The 23365-nt window shown below is 38.1% G+C and overlaps 1 protein-coding gene across 4 annotated transcripts in view; it reads right to left on the minus strand.

Moving 5' to 3' along the window:
- Positions 1 to 23365, minus strand: part of KCNAB1 (potassium voltage-gated channel subfamily A regulatory beta subunit 1) — a 234298-nt gene that overhangs the window by 33055 nt on the left and 177878 nt on the right. For all 4 annotated transcript variants that reach the window (XM_072142948.1, XM_072142949.1, XM_072142950.1 and 1 more), the window contains exons 3-8: positions 23259 to 23296; positions 17493 to 17572; positions 13615 to 13659; positions 12148 to 12192; positions 10458 to 10501; positions 9065 to 9151 (exon numbers count right to left, since the gene is read on the minus strand). In XM_072142948.1, the coding sequence (XP_071999049.1) occupies positions 9065 to 9151; positions 10458 to 10501; positions 12148 to 12192; positions 13615 to 13659; positions 17493 to 17572; positions 23259 to 23296 (339 nt within the window). The remainder of the gene's footprint in view (positions 1 to 9064; positions 9152 to 10457; positions 10502 to 12147; positions 12193 to 13614; positions 13660 to 17492; positions 17573 to 23258; positions 23297 to 23365) is intronic.

Consider the following 23365-nt stretch of genomic DNA (forward strand, 5'->3'; position numbering starts at 1 on the left):
CTTTGAATTTTTTATGGTTGCAGTGTGGAGAGATTCTGCACAAGTAAAAGACATCTGCACATTTTGCAGTGAGATTAGGAGAAGTAATCAAAAAGTGATGAGTATAAGGTTAATTTAATTATAGAGCAATAGGGAGGTGAGAGGATCTGGCCACAACAGAGGCAGGTGTTATGGGCCACAATGGGGAGGGCAATATAATCTTAGGGATCCAATAGTGAAGGGTTAATATAATGTGTGGGCCCTCCAGAGTGAATAATTTGAAGTTGGGGCGCTAATATATGAAGTTGGGGTGATATATGAAAACGTTGTTGAATAGTTAGAGATAAAGGGGTTTGTAGTTTTTGGTTCTTTTCTACTCAGTTCCTAGGGGTTCCCCTAGTTCTAAGTCTGTGCTATTTATCATAAGCACCCACTCCAGAGCTCCATACAACACATGAGTAACATACAACCCTTGCAAATACTTATATATAAAATACTTTACTAATAACATACATGTGACAAAGTAACTACATAAAATACAATACAAAATACATAGAGAACAAAACTACACCAAGAGGCCTTATTTCCTGCCCCCTCCTGGACACCCAGTAATGTGTATATGTACACGATATATTCTAACAATACAGCTCCTGGATTATCCTGAAGCAGGAGTCACATCCAGTACCTGACCATATACATGTACGTATAGAGACATCTATATATCTACTCCTCCAATACACGTGCAGGGCAGAGATCCACGTGTGAATGGGATTTGGCTACAGGTTGCACATGTAGTTACACTAATATATACACATTCACTGCAGACACTTATGTATATATAGTAAAACACATAACACCTGAAATATCTATAGGAACATTTATAAAGTCTACTATTTTATAAATAGTCTTGTAAAGTCAAATAAATACACAGAAAGTACACACAATATAATCTGGTTCCTTGGGGTGAGTGTTTCACTTGGAGGGTCAGGAAGCAAAGGAGAAACATTTCTGGTTTCATCAGCCACCACCCATAGACAACATTAGATTTTTGTACATACACCTTCTGTTTCCATGTTTTTCCCATGTTTTTCCCAAACTCCAAACTTGATATAATAATCAAATTGCTAGTGAAGTAATGTTATAACCAGTATTATTTTTATGCTTTAATGAAGTTTTTTGGATGGACATGTTGATCGGTAGATTCATCGGTAGAAAAATAGTTAAACAGAAGAATTATTCAAAAAATATGATATGAAAAGATATGATGTTACACACAGACTGATATTTCTGAAAGCAGCCATTACTTGGTATTTTCACACTAAGCAGAGATTGGCTGAATTATCAGTGGGCAACCATTCAACCACAAGAACTTGGATTTGCTACTCATTTAGTGAGCCAACTTGGAGTGCTCCATAAAACATGCAGGCATGTCTGATGGTGTTATGTCTATAAGCTGAAAGAAAGTACTTTTATAGCATTTAGTAGGCTACTGTTTGGATTTGTAGTTATACTGCATTGCATACTCCTATTTTTAACATGGTTGCTATGGTGTTTTAGGTAACATGTGGTTATATAATGACACACATCTAGCTTGGTATATGTCAGGAAATATTTGTTAATAAAAAGCTCAGATCTGATATGGGGAAGGGTCTATCTAGTATGTTTTGCAAGAAGCAGAGTAACAATGTAACAAATAAAAAAGTCAAATAAAATGTATTATTTTAATAAATTGTATTTATTCTGGTCTAAAAATGTAATCTTGTTTTTCTACTGCAGCCTTGTATTTTTTATGCAATGCAGACCATATAGTAGTCACAGGGGGCATAACCAAAAAAATAAAAATGGTAATGCTCAGTGCCAACTACAGAAGCGCAGATGATGCTGCAGGCGATGTATGCACCATTCAATAAGATGCACAGCACAAGGAAGAAAGAAGAAAACCTCTCTCCTTTGTTACTGGACAGCAGTTTTCTTTGGCTCATGTACAAAGTTTTCTACAAGGATGTTACTGCTGGAACATATTTGTAAGCGACATGAATGAAGACCACAGTCTTTTGCCATGCAGTTTGTTATACAGGCAGTCCCCCGGTTACATACAAGATAGGTTCTGTAGGTTTGTTCTTATGTTGAATTTGTATGTAAATCAGTAAGTGTAACTGTATACTATATCATTGTAACTACGGACATTTTTTTTTTATCTGTGACAATTGGATTTAAAAATGTTGGATTCTCATAAGAACCAGGAGTAACAATAAAGCCTACCGTAATTTCAGACACCTTTAATAACTATTATAGTTCTTTATTTTAGCCTATGCTTAAAGTACAGTAAATTACCAACATCCAGAGGTCCATTTGTAACTAGGGGTCATCTGTAAGTCAGGTGTTCTTAAGTAGGGGACTGCCTGTACTTCATTTTACAAATTCAATACTTCATCTACATGTTGGTACACCTTTACTAAGGGCTTTTGCGCCAGTTTTCTGTCTGACTTTGCATGTTCTTTCTAGTGCAAACTGATTGCACAGGTATTCAAGAAGTGTCCGTGCTACATATGTGTCACACACGACTGCTTTATGGCTGCTGCACTATTCTTCATGCAACACAAATTTCTGCACTGAAGGAGGCATTATGGTGCTCAGTCGTACCGTGCACCACATTTATCATGCATAGTCCAAAAGAATTGTGTAGCATGTCCTACGTTAAAGGTCCACCAAAAAAGTAGTGGTTCACTCTGTCGAAGCAGGGCATGGAGCGCCAGATTCATGAAGAGCAGATGCCAGAAATCCTGAATCTGGTTCCCCCTGCACACTACACAGGCAAAATACATATAGTGCAGTTTGCACTGTTCTTAGTAAATGTGCCCCATTGTCTTTGCATATGCTTGACAAAGAAGTAATGCCGAAATATGGCTGTGATATCAGGTGAATAAATGAACACCCTTCAATTTCACTAAGTACTGGAATGCTGCTACCTTCTTTTGATGCTATTACAGTTTTGGATCTGTGGGGCCAGAATCATCAGTTTACATGCACACATTATAAAGTATCTTCTACCTTTATTGTATTTTTTTTTAAAGCTTGTTGATACTTAATTCTTTGTTTCTATATTTGTCTAACACTGAACAATAAACATTTAAACAAATAAAGATGTTCTTCGCATTAAGCAATAGTATTGTTCCTCAATATGGAGAAGTACAGTCTAAGGTCAGCTTTCCAAAATGTACAGTTATAATGTACATCAGTATTAACTGAAATGTGTTCTGTAGTAGGGTAACAAGGTACGCACAGTGTGCGCATGGGGGGTGGGTAAGGGGAATGCCCCCCCCAGCGCACTAGTTATAGCCTGCACCAGGAACTGCTGCCAGGTATAGAGAAAATCTACAGCAGGCCCAGGTTTTATATATATTACGAAAAATGTTTTAATAATAAACATTTTGTTATGTTACATAAGCAATTGTGACAGATATTTTTGTTTACTTATTACAATTGTAGCTATAACCTACTTAAATGGTGGTCACCCAGAATAGTGGTCCATTTGTTGATAGGCAACCTGAACTAGCACAGCCTACTAGAGATGAGCGAGCACTAAAATGCTCGAGTGCTTGTTATTCAAGACAAACTTTTCCTGATGTTCGAGTGCTCGTCTCAAATAACGAGCCCCATTGAAGTCAATGGGAGACTCGAGCATTTTTCAAAGGGATCATGGTTCGGGAATAAAATGTGTTATTTAACTGAAAAAGAATGTCTTCTGATAAGTTAGCAGATGTATGCAAACATCTGCAATCTATTCTTCACTGTTCCGCGTGTATATTATCTCCCGAAAAGTTAGCAGATGTGAAGAACAGTGAAGAATAGATTGCTATAAAAAAAAACAGTGCTATATAAAAACAGTGAACACAGGATCATTTAAGTGAAAAACGCAGTGAAAAACACAGTGAAGAATAGATAAAAACAGTGAACACAGGATCATTTAAGTGAAAAACGCAGTGAAAAACACAGTGAAGAATAGATTGCTGATGTGCGGCACATCTGCTTACTTGTCCCGGGATCCGCTCCTCTTCTTCCACTGAAGGCTCCCCGATGCCTCTGTGCTGCTCCCCATTGCCTCTGCGCTGCTCCCCAATGCCTCTGCGCTGCTCCCCGATGTCTCTGCGCTGCTCCCTGTTGCCTCTGCGCTGCTCCCCGATGCCTCTGCGCTGCTCCCCGTTGCCTCTGCGCTGCTCCCCGATGCCTCTGCGCTGCTCCCCGATGCCTCTGCGCTGCTCCCCGATGCCTCTGCGCTGCACCCCGATGCCTCTGCGCTGCTCCCCAATGTCTCTGCGCTGCTCCCCGATGCCTTTGCGCTGCTCCCCGATGCCTTTGCGCTGCTCCCCGATGCCTTTGCGCTGCTCCCCGATGCCTCTGCGCTGCTCCCCGATGTTTCTGTGCTGCTCCCCAATGTCTCTGTGCTGCTCCCGGATGTCTCTGTCCTGCTCCACGGTGTCTCTGTCCTGCTCCCTGGTGTCTCTGTCCTGTTCCCTGATGTCTCTGTCCTGTTCCCCGATGTCTCTGTCCTGCTCACTGTGTTCTTCAATGTGTTCTTCACACATATATATTGTTCTTCACGTACTATTTTGTTTGCACCGTTTCGCGCGTATCTTCCGACAATTAAGCAGATGTGCCGAACATCTGTAATCTATTCTTCAATGTGTTTTTCACTGTGTTTTTCACTTAAATGATCCTGTGTTCACTGTGTTCACTGTTTTTATTCTATTCTTCATTGTTCTTCACTGTGTTTTTTTAATTAAATGCTCGATCTCGAGCAGGGGAAATACTCGTCCGAGCAACGTGCCGTTTCGAGTACCTTAATACTCGAATGAGCATCAAGCTCGGACGAGTATACTCGCTCATCTCTGCAGCCTACAGAATAAACAAAGAGAAAGACACAAGAAAAACCTGTGTTTTACAAGTACATTACCTAATCTCATACTTGGGAGCAGGGCCAGCACTGGGAATACCTGGGCAAGTGCCAGGGCCCAGGGCTGCTGGAGGGCCCACATAAGACTGTACATAAGGAATCCATGGGGGACGGGGTGAGGGTGGCTTTTTATACATTAACAATGAAAACTGGAGAACATTTTAGTGAACAGGAGACTGAATTTTCAGAATTTTTAATGCTTTAATGCCGCCATATGAATTCACTACTGAGACTACTGATACCTGGAACCAACCCTGCTTGGGAGTCCACTCCTGTTTCTTCCTCTGAATGGAGACATTAATGCTCCTCTATTCGTTTTGATACAGCCAAGTACTGCACTTGGTTATCTCCTAATATCTCCACAAAAAATGAATAGAGCTAGAATTGCCTGTGTGCACCTCCTTTCAGATGGAGTAATGGTACCCTCATGAGAACTGAAGGGACAGTGAATAACTGTTGTGGTGAATGCTGTAGTTTTAATGTAAAAACATAGTCCTGTGTATTTTATTGATATTATATATTGTTTTTGTATTGCTTTGTGAAATATAAAAGTGTTCATTCATGAAAATAAGTTTTATTGCTCAAAGCCATAAACCAGGTTGTCTCAAGTGCTTGGCTGACAGCTATTGAAGTATCATGGACAACTTTAATCCATTTTTCAGCACAAATCTGCACTTCACATTTAATTAAAGACTCTTGCTGACTACACGGTACAACAGAGACCTAGATAAATAACCATCTTGCCAAATCCATAACATAACAATACATGAAATATGGATTGCTATGTTGAAAATGTCATTTGGTGACCTGTAAATTCCTCTTTCAAAAACAACAATACTGCCCCTAAATGCTACAAATGTAATACAGCAGAGTGAATCCTCTCAAAATATAACCCCCTATACAGATCAGGTTCACCATATAGTCTTGTCTTTACATCTTAAGTTGGGATGTAAAGGAAAGACTACAAGAGTTTGGGGTACAGAAAGAGGGAAATAATAAGTGGGTGAACTATAAAAAAGGATTTATTACAAGGAAAGGACTACAAAAACTATTTCAAGTAGGAGGCAAACAGAAAAGGGGTATCAGAAGTAGGGGGCCACTGAAGGGGGAGGCATTATCAGTGGGGTAAAGGAATTATAAGTTACATATATACAAGAAAGTGGCATTATGCTATGTAGGAGATACTAAGAGGGTATTTTACATTGTGGGTCGTCAGATGCCTGTCCAGCAAACAATGCAACAGTTCAACCACAACCAGACTTGGCACAAGCTATCAGACTGGGTAGGCGGTGGTGAACTCACCCTGCAATGTCCCTGCAGGCTACCACCCTTATAATATATACACAAATTCAAGGTCCAGCTCTTAAAAACCTTGAACAATCTCCTTTATTAGCACATATTCAGAACATCCAGGTTACAACCTTATAACCCAGCGTCACAACCTTATAACCCAGCGTCAGCATGTCAGACTAATCTGATTGGTTTCTACGAGGAGGTAAGTTCAAGACTGGATCTGGGGGATGCTGTAGATGTTGTATATTTGGACTTCTCAAAGTCATTTGACACCGTGCCACATAAAAGGTTGGTATATAAAATGAGACTGCTGGGAATAGGAGAAAATCTGTGTATTTGGGTAAGTAATTGGCTTAGTGATAGAAAACAGAGGGTGGTCATTAATGGCACATTCTCAGATTGGGTTGATGTTACCAGTGGAGTGCCACAGGGGTCAGTATTGGGGCCACTTCTTTTTAATATTTTTATTAATGACCTTGTAGTGGGTTTACACAGTCAAGTTTCAATATTTGCAGATGATACTAAGCTGTGTAAAGTAATAAATACTGAGGTCAATAGTTTAGCATTACAGAGGGATTTGTGGAAGCTTGAAGGATGTGCAGAGAAATGGTTGATGAGGTTTAATGTAGATAAATGTAAAGTTATGCACTTGGGCCATGGAAACAAAAAGTATAATTATGTTCTAAACGGTCAATTACTTAGTAAAACTGAAGCTGAAAAAGACTTGGGGGTATTGGTGGATGGTAAACTTAATTTTAGTGACCAGAGCCAGGCGGCTGCTGCTAAAGCAAATAAAATAATGGGATGTATCAAGAGAGGAATACATTCTCATGATAAAGACATAGTTTTGCCCTTATACAAATCCCTGGTCAGACCACACATGGAATATTGTGTACAGTTTTGGGCACCAGTGTATAAAAAGGATATAGTAGAGCTGGAACGGGTGCAGAGGAGAGCAACCAGGATTATTAGGGGAATGGGGGAACTAGAATACACTGACAGATTAAAAAATTTGGGATTATTCAGTTTAGAAAAAAGACGGCTGAGGGGAGACCTCATTTCAATGTACAAATACCTGAACGGACAGTACAAGGATCTCTCCAAAGATCTTTTTATACCTCGGCCTGTGACCAGGACAAGGGGGCATCCTCTACGCCTAGAGGAGAGGCGATTTTACCATCACCATAGACAAAGGTTCTTTACTGTAAGAGCAGTGAGACTATGGAACTCTCTGCCGCAGGAGGTTGTTATGGCCGACTCTATGTACATGTTCAAGAGAGGCCTGGATGCCTTTCTGGAGAGCAAAAATATCATGGGTTATGGGGATAAAACATTTATTTAATTCTTAAAGGTTGGACTTGATGGACTTGCGTCTCCTTCCAGCCTTATATACTATGATACTATGATACTATGATACTATGATACAATAAAGTCTAAACGTCAAAGCATTTCAAGCAACTCTGCCTGAAAAGCGTTGACGTTTGAACTTTATTGTAACCAGTATGTTCTAAATATGCATTAATAAAGGAGATTGTTCAAGGTTTTTACGAGCTGGACCTGGAATTTGTGTATATGCTATTTGCTCCTTGCAGTGGGGTGGTCCGTGCTCGATGAGAACTAAACCCAGGGGGAAGGTGAGCTGGCACACACTTGTTCTCATTACGACCCTGATAAACCTGTGATGTTCCTGCAGATAAACCGTTCTAATAAAGGCAAACCCACTATTAGGAACCTGTTAACAGACCCTGGGGACCCTGCAAGTTGATATGGAAAACTTACTTTGTCTGGCAGCTGCTTGATGGTGGAGCGGATGGGTAAGATAAAAACAGAGACATGCAGTGTACAGACAAGGACACAAAAGCATAAACAACAGATACAGACAAACAAGTGGAGCCGGAGAGAAACCAAAACCAAAATGTTGAATCGAATTACTAGAGAGTGGTCGAGAAATCAGGAAAAGGTATGAGGGGACTAGTAGAACCAGCATGTTTAATGGAACTGGGCAGGTATATAAAGGAGTTCCTGGATGCCACCCCCAGCAGCTGACTAATAACCCTAGCTGGAGAGGGCTAGGTTGCAGAGGAGCTGCATGTAGTTCAATCCTTCCCAAAATGGCAGCAACCTAGCCACAGTTCATACACACAAAAGAGGGCTTGTTTTTTGTGAATAATGCACAGTACAATGTAAAAGACAAAGAAATTCTAATTTTTAATAATATTATAACCATGCCATGTGGTGCCGCCCTTGGATATCATACAGCTATCAGGCAGACAGCTGTAATTGGGGACACATTTATATAAACGTGGTCTTTGTAATCATATAATTATAAAATATAATGAACTCTGCTCAATCACTCTATTTCTTTGTATCGCCGTGTTATATAACAGAATATGAGTAAATAAACACAGTCATTTGTGTTATTAATATCCAGCTCTGTATGATTAGTATCCATGCTGCTTCATGAAGCATGCCTGAGTGGGTGATTCCAGCTGAGAAGCTTAGATTTAATATTATGCGCCTCACGAAAGCATCGAAATTACAATATTTTGTAGATAAAAAAAATTGCCGGAGAGGTCACAGACAAATGAAACCTCTGTATTCGGAAGAAAATACAAAAAGAGATGGTGATCTACTGATGGAGGTCTTGCTTCCGCTAGAATAGATATCACGCTCGGTTATTAGGTTTCATAAATTTGAGAATAAGACAGGCTTTGAGATAATGTGCCCATGCTGTGTATTATGGCATGCTGCCCATCTCTGGCCTGTATACACTGAATTAAATTTTCCAGCAACAGGTGATGGGAGCCTGTAAATCAGAATCAATCATCCCTTACTAACCTTCCATGGGGGTATTATTATCCGGCCGGTTTGCAAACACCACATCCACATATTCCAACTGCATCCTCTGGAGAGAGCCTTTTAATCCTACGAGCAGAACAAAGATGAAAACATGCGGTAAGAGAGAAGCTTAAATGAGGTACTTATCCGACCTTTTAGAAAATCACTTCATCTGTCCTGAATTGCTCTCTCTGAGGCATAGTTAACATATGTCACAAAGACGCTGGAAGTGGAAATATCAAAGTGTATATTCTACCCATCGGCAGAAGAAAATAGATTTATTCTCTTTAACAAGGCTTCCAAAAATTTGTTTAAATATACTGTATAAACAATGGAGGAGATAAACTAAAACAATCAGATTATCGAGTGACTCGAGTTGCTTGGTAAATCTGCTGTGGCTTTGGTTCGTCCAGTCTAACTTCTTATTAGTTGGCTTAGTTTATGCCTACAAATGCTCCAAAAAATGTGATCCAGAGAATATTCGTTTATAATTAGTTAATATTCATTTTTGGCTCAAATTATCCCGACAACTCTTCCAAATTGTACTCAATACAGAGCTCAGGTCTAAAAACTGTATGTAATATATCATCATGGAACATTTTGATTGACACTGATATGGAAGCTCAGCGCAACAATTTTTGGGATTGTTTCGGCTCCATTTGTGCCCATAACTTTAAACATCTGGCACTTCTATTATTTACACAGTTTTTACTTTAAGAGATGTGAACATAGCCTAACAAAGTATTTACTTGGAACAAGATTTTCTTCTCTATCAGGACAGGATCTCGTCCATGTATATTCGACTCTAAAAATTAAGAACCTTGGATAAAAGAAATGGATCTTAATCTTGAATGAGGTGAATTTATAATTGTGTGTCTCTTTGGGTGGCGCAGAAATGACAGCCCGACACATCACATTAGTCATTGGGATCATTTGGGCTCTATTGGTGGCCATGTTTTTTAAATATTTGACTTGAGTTATTTGTTCTGCTCTTATAGCAGATGTGAACATAGCCTGAAACAGTCAATATGTATATGGGTCAGTCTTGTCTTCTTTCACAGGACAGGGTCCAGTCTTTTTCACTAATCGGAATATATAGCTCATGTACATATTATGGCAACATGCGCAAACCCTGAGGCCCTAAGCAAAATTAATAGAAACTGTCTGTACATAACATTCCCTTATTTTCTGCATGTATATTTTTACTTGTTCCTTTGATTTATTCATAGATCTGTGTTTCTAATCCTTGCAAAAATTTGCATTCCTTTCCATGCAGACTTGATATTCAAAGAAAGCCTCATATCTCCCTTATGACTCAAGTCAAACTGTAAATGAATTAGAACAGATTATGTAAGAAATACACATAAAGTTGAGGAAAACAAAAACCTGTTACCTTCAATGATGTGTTTTCTTGACAATCCTCTCTCGGTTTCCGCCCTAGAAAAATACATGGATCAATATGTAAAGGTGATATTGCGTTCCTAAAAGTAAAGTCTGACATACTGATCATAATGCTGGGGCTGTTTGGGCCTAGGATATAAAATTATTAAGAGGAACCACATTTCATCAACTCCTACAGATCCTAGTAGCCTGTAAATTAGGTTGTCTTCTGCTAGACCTCTGGGATCCAGTATTGGGGTAGAGCTGGGTCCATCACAGGCCAGTCCTACAGAGTTTTAAACAAAAGCATGTGCACAACGCTATATTTTATTTAGGTTTTCATCTGCACTTGTACAGTCTCACAGTATTTCTTATAAGTGAGTATGACTGTGAGTGGATAGTATGAAAAACAGTGTTCCTCTACGCAACTCCCATATGTTGACACCACTGATTCAAACAGTGTTGTTCTTGTCGGTAAAGTATAAGGTTTTGATAAACTATGTGAGATCTTGAGTCTACCTCCCCTTAAAGGGAACCTATCACCAGTGACCTCATTTTTCACTAAAGACAGGTTACAGAAACCCATTACACCTGCAGTGCAAATCTGCCTTTCTGCCTTTTCTATGCATTTGCATTACAATATAATTGTGAGTTGTAACTTACTCTTGCTCCATGACAAAATCCTGGGGTAGTCACAGGGGCTGGACTTTGGTTTAGATGCATTTCAAAAAACAACATGTGCCTTGTCTGTGTTACCCCTCAGAGCTTGGCCCCCACATTTGTGCTCCTGTATAGCTCCTCCTCCTGCTTCTTCTCAGAGGTCACAGCCTGGTCAGTCTGATATCAGTGGGGGAGGGACAAGCTGTACAGGAGCACAAACATGGAGACATCCTGCAGCTCAGACAGGTCACATGTTGTTTTTTGAAATGCATCCAAACCAAAGTCCAGCTCCTGTGACTACCCCAGGATTTTGTCAGGATGAAAGAGTAAGTTATAACTCACAATTATATTGTAATACAAATGCTTAGAAAAGGCAGAAAGGCATGTTTGCACTGCAGGTGTCATGGGCTTTTACAATCTGTGTAAAATGAGGTCCCTGGTGACATGTTCCCTTTAAAATTTACAGATTTTTCTAATGAACATCCACCTAGTAGAGAGTCGCAACTAAGTAGTCCCCTATAGGTGGCAGTAGTAAGACAAATTTCTTCCCGTCAGGGATTATATTTTGTAGATTATATATCTTGCTCAGTGTATCTAAACATAATAACTTCTCCTTTAACATCAAAGACATGTTATTCTCAGATATGCAATCAATTCCCATAGGGAGTAATGGGAAAATAGCCTGATAAAATACTGAACACTATTATCTAGAGTGATTTAGCCATTACTCCCTATAGGATTATGAATGCATAACTAGTGCATAAGCATCTGCTATGTCAATCCATTTCTCTAAACTGCTGCTTCTTACTTTAGAGCCAATGGAAATGAGATCTGAGTGCTCAATACTTTTATTACACTCATTTACTTCCAATATATTGAGTTTATGGAGTTGAGCCATATACAATATGAAGCACTCACTTTTAAATGAGGATTTGAAAGGAAAAACAAGGACTCAAACCAGAATTAGTCATATCACATTCCTTATATTAGGAAACAACACTAGTTTGGTTCTGTGTTACTACATAAAATATTACTAAACTTACTTTCCTCCCCAGTATAATTTAGTTGTTATAACCAGACTTGATCTCCTGTAGAAGAAAAAAAAGGTTTTACTCCAGTTATCAAAGAATGATACCTGTAAATTATAAAACTTTTAGGACATGCAAATTAGTTTTACCTATACATGTGACTTTAACTACTTCAATAGGAACCACAGAAATAGACCCCATAGGACATCATCAACATCATTAAAGGGGTGTTCCCATTTTGGCAAATTGATGTTGTTTGTATTATGAAAAATTAGTAAATTTTCCAATATACTTTCTGTATCAATTCCTTACAATTTTCAAGATAGAAAGCTTCTATATTTACTTCAAGTGGACAGAAATCTGACCATGGTTACACAGGTGCGCGGCTCGTTAATATCTTATAGAGTAACGAGCCGTGCACCTGTGTGTCCATGGACAGATTTCTATCCACTGGAAATAAACAATGAAGCTTTCTATATAATGACAGCAAGCAGAGATCTAGAAAACCATGAGGAATTGATACATAAAGTATATTGGAAAATTGTATAACTTTTCATTATTAAAAGACTAGCATTTATTTGCTGAAATAGAAATACCCCTTTAATTCCTACTAATATCATTACTGGGTGATGCTTCTCTTTTAAAACTTTATATAAAATATATGGAATATTGAAAAAAAATTACATTATGAAGGTAGGAATCATTTTCCATAGCACCCGTTGCTTTATTTATTCAATCAAATAGCAAAAATTTAGAGGAAATCTACCATCACAATCCATCATGATAAACCATGGACACTTTCTCATAGATTCAGGAACTGTGACTGTGGTCTTTCTTTCTAAAATCAACTTTTAAAATTCTGCTAATGAGCCAGAAGCCTCTCCGTGCTGTAGCTTCACAGGCTGTTACACTGTGAAGGTGAATTCCTCCCCCTGCTCCCACAGCACTATTTCCCTCCATCCGCCTGCTGTAATGTCACACAGTGGGAGGGAGGAAGTGCTCCTGTAACAACCTGTGAATCTGTAGAACGAAGGGGCTATGGTAATGCATAATTAGCATAATCGTAAATGTTGATTTTTGAAGAAAGGAGGTCATGGATGACAAACAGAAAAAGATTACCACAGTCACAGTGCCTGGGTCTATGTGTCTCTGGTTTAACATGTCGAACCACAATTTTTTTCTTCAGCAATGTTTTACAACATTTTTGACATAGGAAAATGTTTTGTTTGTTTTGTTTATTTTTTTAACTTACCATATAAATGCATCTTGTGCCTTGTTTAATCTATATAACCTGCGGCTCCCTTCTATCTCAACTTACTTAATCGTTAAAAACCAATACAGCAACTGATAGTGTAAACTTAGCAAAAAGCCATGCAATTTTTATGGAAAGCAAATCTCTATAGGCAAACCATCCAGCTTCTGTGTTCAAAGTGCCCATCATGCACAAAGCGGAGGGAGAAGGGGGATTTAAGGTAAACTCACCTCCAGTTCTTCTTCCTTATGATATTTCCCAGGATCACTTCTGCCCTGGGATATAAAGAGTAGAAAAAAAAGTTTTTGCAGGCAAGCATATTCAAAGAAAAAAAAGGTATAGATGAAGCGCTATTCAAAGAGCTACAGCTATACCTGCCCCTAAGGAGCAGATGCTGATTTACAAAGGGCCAGGAGCGGACTTGTATACATAGACTTTCCAGGAAGCAGAAATGGAAAGACATTCATTCCTTTGAGACATGTTTACAATACTCTATATACAGCTCAGTCCTTGTAAGATAGTAATGGATATCCAGTGATCATACACATTAATAGAAAACAGATATCGTATGGACAAATAATACAGCGCAGGCACATTCTAAAGTACAGAAACCATTTTCTAAACACTCAATACAGTAACTCATTAAAGTTAAAACAGTAAAGCCTTGTGTGTACACTGTTTATTCATCCTTACACATTAACTGTTCCAATATATAGTCTGTGTTCAAGTTTGTGTGGTATATATCACCCACACAGTTAAAAAGCAGTCCAAAAATAACTCTTCTATTTTTTCTGGTAAATCAACTATTATTCATTTTTTCTGTGATATAGATATTTGTATCTCTATTGTGGCAGATCTGATAATGAATATACTAAGGACTACTTCCTGCTTTGCAACGCTTATATTGTAATTATAAGCCACGCATATAATTCTCACATAGGTTTATAAGCAGATTGCACTTTTGGCTTATGTTGGACCTGCAATTGCAATATGTATAATGAGGCAGAGCTGGCCTGTTATACAGTTCTTTTGGTTATGGAATAGTCTACAATTCCGATGGTTGTTATCTAGATCCTATAAGGGTAACTAAAGCTATGCTATTGTTTTTTTTATTTCAGAAATGAATAGAGCAGGTGATAATAGTAAACTTTGTTATATAGTTCACTAAGTAAAGCAGCTTCTCTATTCCGTTTTTCTGCTCTTTCTCCTCTAGTGAGCAGGGTATGTATCTGAAAGTATTCAGAGGTCCAGCCTCCTCATACAGATACAAAGGGGAAAAGACTAAGTAGATTACTTTATAATTTGTGGGAAAATATTTAGTATAACTTCTTTTGGATGACTTATTGCTTGAAATCTTTGCTTTTTCTATGCCAATGGTTATACTTCCAGTCTTTTATATATTAATGGAAGGATGGCAGTCACCAACCCTAACCTCTCACTGAACTTCTAAGAAATAGAGCAGAAATTTCAGTCAGAAAGTTACAAGTTATCCTGAAGATTGTCTTGCAAAACCATATGTCAGTCTGTTCAGATGCTTCTGCTCTATAACATTACACCAGTTAACTGGATAGCATTTTTACTGCGGAGGTTTCTCTTTAATACCAACATTCATCTAAAGGAAGGGTGTGAAATGCTTCATTTAGATGTTTTTCAGCAGAATGTTCTGTAATAGAGGGTTATTTGAATAGAAATCTGTTGGGAATGTTGACATTTTAGTTTCTAATCCAGAACAGAGTTAATGTTCTTCATCTGGAATATTTCTACCTTACTTGAAGCTATTGTATGTTTTCTGTCACTGGCTTTTGGCTAATCTCCCACGAGCATCTTCTCTACTTAATCTTTCCCTTTTTAAACAGAAAGGTTTATTTTTATATTCATTCCCCAGTCTTGAACTATAATTAAAGTGAACTAGCCACAAAATTTGGAACATCTGAACCATCTTCTGTGCTCCTGGTTTACTAAGAAAATATGTAGTATAAAACATGAAGGCTTAAACAAGAAAAAAATATATTGGGAATTTATTTAGACTTTATTAAGTAGCTTCAGAAAATCAAATGCAAGCCATAAGCTAATGTAGACATAATTCATGCCCTCCTCTGGCGTAGATTAAAGTAAACTATGTGGACTGTAGCTGGCCACATCCCCCATCTAAAGCCCCATACAATCTGTAAAAAAGTGTTGCAAGGAAAGTCATCAAATGATCCAGAATTGTAGTATATAGTTTAAAAAATGTACAATAACAATATAATATAGTGAATGATAGATCATTATGTCTAGAACTGTCAATACTCTGTCATTCGAACATATATGTTAATGTAAATTTACACATGTGTGTTTGTTGAAATTTTGTTCTGTAAAAAGACAATAAAAATGGTTAGAAAGAAAAAAATTCCCATATAGTTTCTATTTACATAACGGTAGCACTTTGTTGGGTCACCTGTAACTAGTTTACTGAATACATTCTGAGGGAAATTAATGAATCCGAATGGAGGTTCCCAAAGACTTATACTTGATATCAAAAAATAAAGAACCTCAACAAAACAAAACCCATTGGAAAATAGATAGGGATTATTTTCCCAAAACCATTAGCAGTTTTTTGAATGCAGGAAAGTTCTAGGACACTATATCAGGTGCTCTCAAAATGGATTGCTGGAGCTCAACAGCCTATGTTTGAGACTTAGGCTTAATATGTAGATATAGATTGTGAGCCCTCACGGGCAGGGTCCTCCTTCTTCCTGTCTCCTGATCACTGTAGTTTTTGTATTTGCATTTTTTATTGTCTTTATGTAATGTCTGTGAATCCCTGATCGCTTGAAACTAATGGTGCTCTATAAATTATAACTTTCTCAGTAGCACTTTACAACACTTAAACAGTGGCACTTTTGTTTCCCGGCTGTGCAGGAGAGGCCAACCACCTCCATTCACGTGAACCACCTCCATACAGTTTGGGTCATGTTTCCTCCAGAACATATATCCAGAAGCCTGCTATTCAGGGAGACACTGTGAAGAGTGCTGCAGCCCTGATCAGAAAGTAATGTCCTCTGCTACTTTAATGTCATTAATATGTGAGATGTAAAAATCCCTTTGTTCAATAGGTGTTGTTACTACTTCAACACTACAACTACAAGGAGTGAGGCCTAGCACCCCAATAGTACCTGTACTGTCAGACATTGCCCCTAACATAAAGGACCCAACACTACATGCTATTGCACATTAAAACCTAATTTTAAAACTATAATTTAAAACTTAAAAGTATAAAACTACAAAACATTATTATATTTTGTTTGATTCTTCCTTTGATAATACTGAATGAAGGTTGGAACTCCAAATTCCTTTTATGTGTATTATACGTTCTGTAATCTCTTTTTTTATATTATATTTTAGACATAATAAAATCAATCCCAATAGAACATGCTGCCATTACATTAAAGAGCATTGAAGATTTCTGGACATGGGAAACTGAACACAGCAGGACCACTGGAAACTTGGCTGACTGATCCATTAGTCTGATGCATTTCTCATTTGATGTTAATACATCTTGTATTTATGACTATACTACTATAATGATTTTTCTAAACTTGGATTTATGTTTTTTTTTCAGCTTCAGCCTATGCTTTTGTAACATGTCTATAATATGGATGTGTAATATGGACTTATAATAATACAGGGCGCATCACTATTGGATGTTTGTGTTGTATTTTACCAATATTTGCATTCACATTTTACAGTATGTCAATGCTATAATATTTGTAGCAGTTTTTTCATCTTAATCCAACAACTAAGAAAGAAAACTCCTCTCGGTCAATTTTTTATACTCATCCAATATTTGTGATGGATTTTAAATGGAGCAAACTGGCAGATATCTCTGATATACGGACCATGTTCCATACAGTGTGGAGAACTCAGACCAAAAGAAATGTGCAAAATCTCTGATACAAAAATATTGGTCCTGATTCAGGCTAGAAAATCATCCAGTGATCTGATTGGTTGAAATAGTTTCTCTCACTATAGTGAATGGGAACACGGAATACAAGAATATTTTTATAAACAAAGGCATTGTTTTTTTTTCATGTATATGTAGTATCTAGATTAATAGAGAAACACTCACTTCCCAGCTGCATAGACCTCTGCTGTATCAAAGAGATTTACTCCATTCTCATAGGCAATGGTCATTAGCTGCTCAGCTACCTGAAAAATCCCAAGAAAACAGACATGAGCAAATAATTGTTTAGATGTATTTGAAATCATACTTAAAGGGAATTTACCAGCAGACCATACACAGATGAAGATAGTGTTGGGTCATGGCCCTAGAAAGCAATGTAACAATCCTGGAATATAAATAATTCATTTTCTACAGTCCTGCTGCTACTAACAACACACATAAAGGTATAGTTATACAGATCTCCAGAGCTACCAACTTACAGCCTTTATATGGTCAAAATTGCTGGTAGACTTTAATAATATACCAATCATGAAAACAACACGGTCAATGAGAGAAACTTCCTGAATCTAAAAGTAGAGAATTTGGTATTTAAAATATCTATGGGCAAACCTTTCACCAGGAATGTGATCTTTAGCTAGTGACAGGTTCCAAAAGGTTATGCTGTGCTGATTTTAAAAATGCCTTTATCAGCATTCTGAATTATTTCAGTACTTTGTAAAAGTTTAATTCACATTACCTGGCTCACTGACAGCAGCATTTGGTGAGTCCCAGGGGAGGGGCAGCTGCAGCCTGTGTGTGCATGTGTCCCCTCATGCATTGTGGATGAGAGAGACTGATACAGGCACATATAGATTGCAGTTGCCCCTACCCTGGGACTCCCCACATGCTGATGGCAGGGAGCCAGGTAATGTAAAATTATAAATTGCTTAAATGAGAATGCTGAAATCAGAATGCTTACAAAGGCATTTTTTAAATCAGCAAAGCATAGGTTATTGGAACCTGTCACTAGCTAAAAATGACATTCCTGATGACAGGTTCCCTTTAAACACAGCAGTCCAAAAATGCATAAGTAGCATCATGGTGACTGAACCTGCAGAGTAAGTAAATTATTATTTAATAACATCCAATTTGATATTATTGATACAAAAAATAAAGGAAAATATGTACTTGAGGGTTTAACTCCTTTATCTCCACACCTGTTTTCCATATTAAATGTCAATCTTTTTTCAGTTTTTTCAGCCCCCCCTCGCCTCCAGAGCCTTTTAGGCTTTTTAGTATAATTTTAAAAGTTGATTTTAGAAGGAAGGAGGCTATGGATAACAAATATAAGAAGATTACCACAGTCATAGTGCTTGGATATATGAGTAACTGTGGTTTACATTAAGGATTTTGATGGTAGATTTTCTTTGAGGTGTTAAGGCTATATTTGTGTCTGTTATCAGCTTAATTCTTTTATAGTAATAAAGAGGACCCACATATCAGTTCTAAATTACAGCAAGAGAAATTATTTAATACAATGATAAAGATTAGCTCACATGGTTAATACATAATTTGAGAATTAAGATCTCAAATTATTTACAACATCTGCGGAACGAGTAAGAAAGCAACAAATCAATAATTCTTCCTCCACTCCTTGGTAAAATTGTACCATTACAGTCAATGCTGTGAGACATCAACTGAACGGATGCTGTTTTATACATCTAAATATAGACCTATCATATATAAGTGATGCTGCACATGGACATTGGGGAGCAGTGATTGATGACCTGGAGACTGACACTGGTAATAAACATTTATGAGAGGATGACTGATGGATGCTAAAGTATTATGATTGTTTCCCAGGATTGCAAATCAGTTGTCATCTTTTTGCTTGCAACAAATCTCTGACAAGACAAAACATTATATTGGGAGCCTATATAGACTCCACTGACACAAACAACATCTGGAATTCTGCTTGGAAGACTCAAGTGGTGTGTTTGCCGCAGGCATGCATCAGGTTGTGAAAATGTTATCACAGAGGAGTTTTCAGCTGCGCAAACTGAGGTGAGCATTGAGAAATTTCTCTTCCAGACATATAACGTCTAAACATGATTGCTAATTTCTCTATTTCTTTTACATGTAAGCAGCAAGCCATTTTCTAGCAATTCTTCATGGTTTTTACTATCTCTGCTTGCAATCATTGGGGGTATTTTTGAAAAACTGGCACATCATGCACATAACATCATGATATACAGGTATACAGTGGTTACGGAAAGTATTCAGGCACCTTTACATTTTTCACTCTTTGTTTCATTGCATCCAATTGGCAAGATCAAAAAAAATCTTTTTTTTTTTTGCTAATTAATGCACATTCCGCACCTCATCTTGGACAGAAAACTAAAATGTAAATATTTTTTACTAATTTCTCAAATAAGAAAAACTGAAATATCACATGGTCATAAGTATTCAGACCCTTTTCTACGACATATTTAACTCACATGCTGTCAATTTCCTTCTGATCCTCCTTGAGATGGTTCTGCTCCTTCAGTCCTGCTGTGTTTAAAGGAAAGGGACAGTGCATGTCAGAACACAGGAGGTCTAAGGAACTGCCCAAGGAGCTCAGAGACAGAACTGTGGCAAGGCACCGATCTGGCCAAGGTTACAAAAGAATTTCTGGAGCACTCACGGTTCCTAAGAGCACAGTGGCCTCCATAGTCTTTGAATGGGCGAAGTTTGAGACGACCAAAACTCTTCCTCAACCTGGCCATCCAGCCAAACTAAGCAATCATGGGAGAAGAGTCTTGGTGAGAGAGCTAAAGAATAACCCCAAGTCTGCCTACGGAAGTCTCTCCTCAGTGCAAGACATATGACAATCTGCATACAGTTTGCAAAAAAAGCACATGAAGGACTCCCAGACTATGAGAAATAAGAATCTAATGAGATGAAAATTTAACTTTTCGGTGTTAATTTTAAGTGGTATGTGTGAAAAAAAACAGGTACTGCTTATTACCTGCCAAATACAATCCCAGCAGTTACACATGATGGTGGCAGCATCATGCAATGGGGATGTTTTTCAGCTGCAGGGACAGGAGGACTGGTTGCAATTGAAGGAAAGATGAATGCGGCCAAATACAGAGATATCCTGGATGAAAACCTATTCCAGACTACTCTGGACCTCAGACTGGGCCAGTGGCTTCAGAACAACTCTGTGACCATTCTTGACTGGCCCAGCCAGATCCCTGACCTTAAAAAGACTTTAAAATGGCTGTGCACCAATGTTTACCATCCAACCTGAGGAACCTGGATATGATCTGCAAGGAAGAATAGCACAGAATCCTCAAATCCAGTTGTGAAAAACTTGTTACATCCTTCCCAAGAAAACTCATGGCTGTACTAGCTCAAAAGCTGCTTCTACTCGATACTGAGAAAAAGGTCCGAATACTAAGGACCATTTGATATTTCAGTTTTTCTTGTTTTATAAATTAGGAAAAATATCTACATATCTTTTTTTTTATGGGGTCCACGGTGCACATTGATGAGCAAAAAAAGAACTTTCCATTTGTCTGCAATGAAACAAAGAGTGAAAAATGTAAAGGAAATCTACTAGAATAAATAATTGTAACCCAAGCACACTGACATACTGGTGTGTGCCCCCTACGGCAGCATCTGCTCTTCTTTTAGCTTCTTATGCACTCAAGGCAACACCTATGGAGCCTGGAGCTCCTCAATATCATTTGCATAATTTTAAAAGCCTTCTTTTGTAAAAACAAGGACATAAAAAGCCAAAAGAAGAGGGGGGATCCTGCCAGCGGGGCAAACACCAGTATGCCAGTGTGCTTGGTTTACAATCCATCAACTTGGTGGTAGATTTCCTTTAAAGGGGTCTGACCACCCATCCACTAAATTTGCACCCACACCAACCAAAGGAACTAACTATGGATATAAGGGGCTGAAGGTAACTGTGGAAGAAGTTATTAGGGCCCTATCCGGCCTCAAACACAACAAGGCTGTGAGGCCTGATAGAATCTGTCCATGGCTACTAAAAACCTGTGCAAACAAACTAAGCCAGACACTGAACTATATATTCAACTATAGCCTACACCAGGAGACAGTCTCTAAAATCTGGAAACTGTCCTGTGTTAAATCACTGCAAAAAACAAAAAAACCCGACAGACTACAAGGACTCCTTTGAAGAGGATTCTCTTGTCTTCTTGTCTCACATGAAGAAGGCTGTGAAGGGCAGACTTGAGCCATTACAATTTGCATACAACAACAAAATGGGTGCAGACGACGTGGTGCTGTACCTTCTACATAGGACCTACTCCCATCTGGAACATAAAGGAAATACTGTAAGAATAACATTTTTTCTACCTCTCCAGTGCTTTTAATACCATAGACCAAGTATCGATGAGGGGCAAAATGACCCACCTCAACCTACAGCCTTCTATTGTCAATTGGATACATGACTATCTAACAAAAAGGCCTAAATTCGTATAGCTGGGTTGCAAGAGATCTAACACTATTGTCAGCAACAGAGGTGCACGTGAGGGTACTGTTTTTGCACCATTCTTCTTTATCCTTTAAACATCTGACTTTAGCCATAACAGTTATTGTCAGTTGCATTAAGGATGGTGATGACAAGCTATGGGGACACCATCAACTCATTTGTAGTATGGAGTGAAGACAATGGGGCAGATTTATCAAGCTGTCTGAAAGTCAGAATATTTGTAGGTGCCCATGACAACCAATCACAGCCCAGCTTTCATTTTGCCCATGAATATTTTAAAGGGGAGCTTTGATTGGTTGCCATGGGCAACTAGTAATATTCTGACTTTCAGACAGCTTGTTAAATCTGCCCCAATGCTGTAACCTCATACTTAATACTGAAAAAACTAAGGAAATGATAATCAACCTACGAAGGTACAAAACAGCTCTGAGTCCAATCACCATCAAAGACCAACGAGTTAGAAATTACAAGAACCTAGGTATCATAATCGATGATAAACTAGATTGGTCTGAAAACTGCAGCATAGCAACTAAAAAAGCAGCATCAAGATCTTATTTTCTCAGGAAACTCAGGTCCTTCAATGTATGCAACAAGATCCTGAGAATGTTTTACGAGTCCTTGATCGCAAGTGTGCTATTCTTTCCTATCACCTGTTGGGGGGGCACTGTCAAATTGAAATTGTGATTATTTCAAGGATTTTATGCTAGATATGCTAAATAATTTGTGTACAAGCCCTCATAAAATTCCCCCAGTAAGTGAAATCTTCATTGTTTAATTCAAGAGAATAAAAATCTGTCCTGGATATGTGATTAAGCCGGTGGCTGGCAAAATCAGCACAGTGGTACAGTTGGTTTGAATTGGTTTTCTGGCCTCTCATTTTTTAATAATGATGACCTATCGATCATATATCTGAATGGGATTCAACTCCCGCACCTAGCAGAGTTGTTCTGGCATAAGGCTCCATCCGCTGTGTATGGCAAGTTTTATTCAACTGACGACCGATTAGATACTGATCCTGTGGATAGATAATCAGCTTCAGAGAAAATCCCTTTAAGGTAACTACGGTACTAACATTCCAGATCACTGACTGCCAACAGAGATTTTGAAAAGCAGAAGAAATTGGTGTAAAGTATAATACAAATCTACATATTATGCATTAAATACTTTTCACATTCTAAATCTGACGCAATTGTTAATAACATGAGCCGTATGAATGATGCATTAAATTTGCAGTGAGATATAAAGGTGTTATACATGATTTATTACAAACACACAACATTTTCCACATGAAACACTTTGAAAATAAATGCAAAAAATGAAGTTGTTATGTGTCATTGCTGTTTGTAAAATTCCCCTTTGTGAAAAAATTCCCCTTATTATCTTAAAAATAAGGTACATATTGATATCCAAAACAAGTAAGACAAATACATTTTGTAGTTTCTTACCTCATCAGAAATCTGTCCACCAAATGTCACCCAAGTTCCTGAAATACAAAAAAATTATGCAATATTTAATGGAAGATTTCATTGTAGAACCAACACATATGAAACTT

The sequence above is a fragment of the Engystomops pustulosus genome, chromosome 3 (assembly GCF_040894005.1).
Source record: "Engystomops pustulosus chromosome 3, aEngPut4.maternal, whole genome shotgun sequence".
NCBI classification, from domain to species: domain Eukaryota; kingdom Metazoa; phylum Chordata; class Amphibia; order Anura; family Leptodactylidae; genus Engystomops; species Engystomops pustulosus.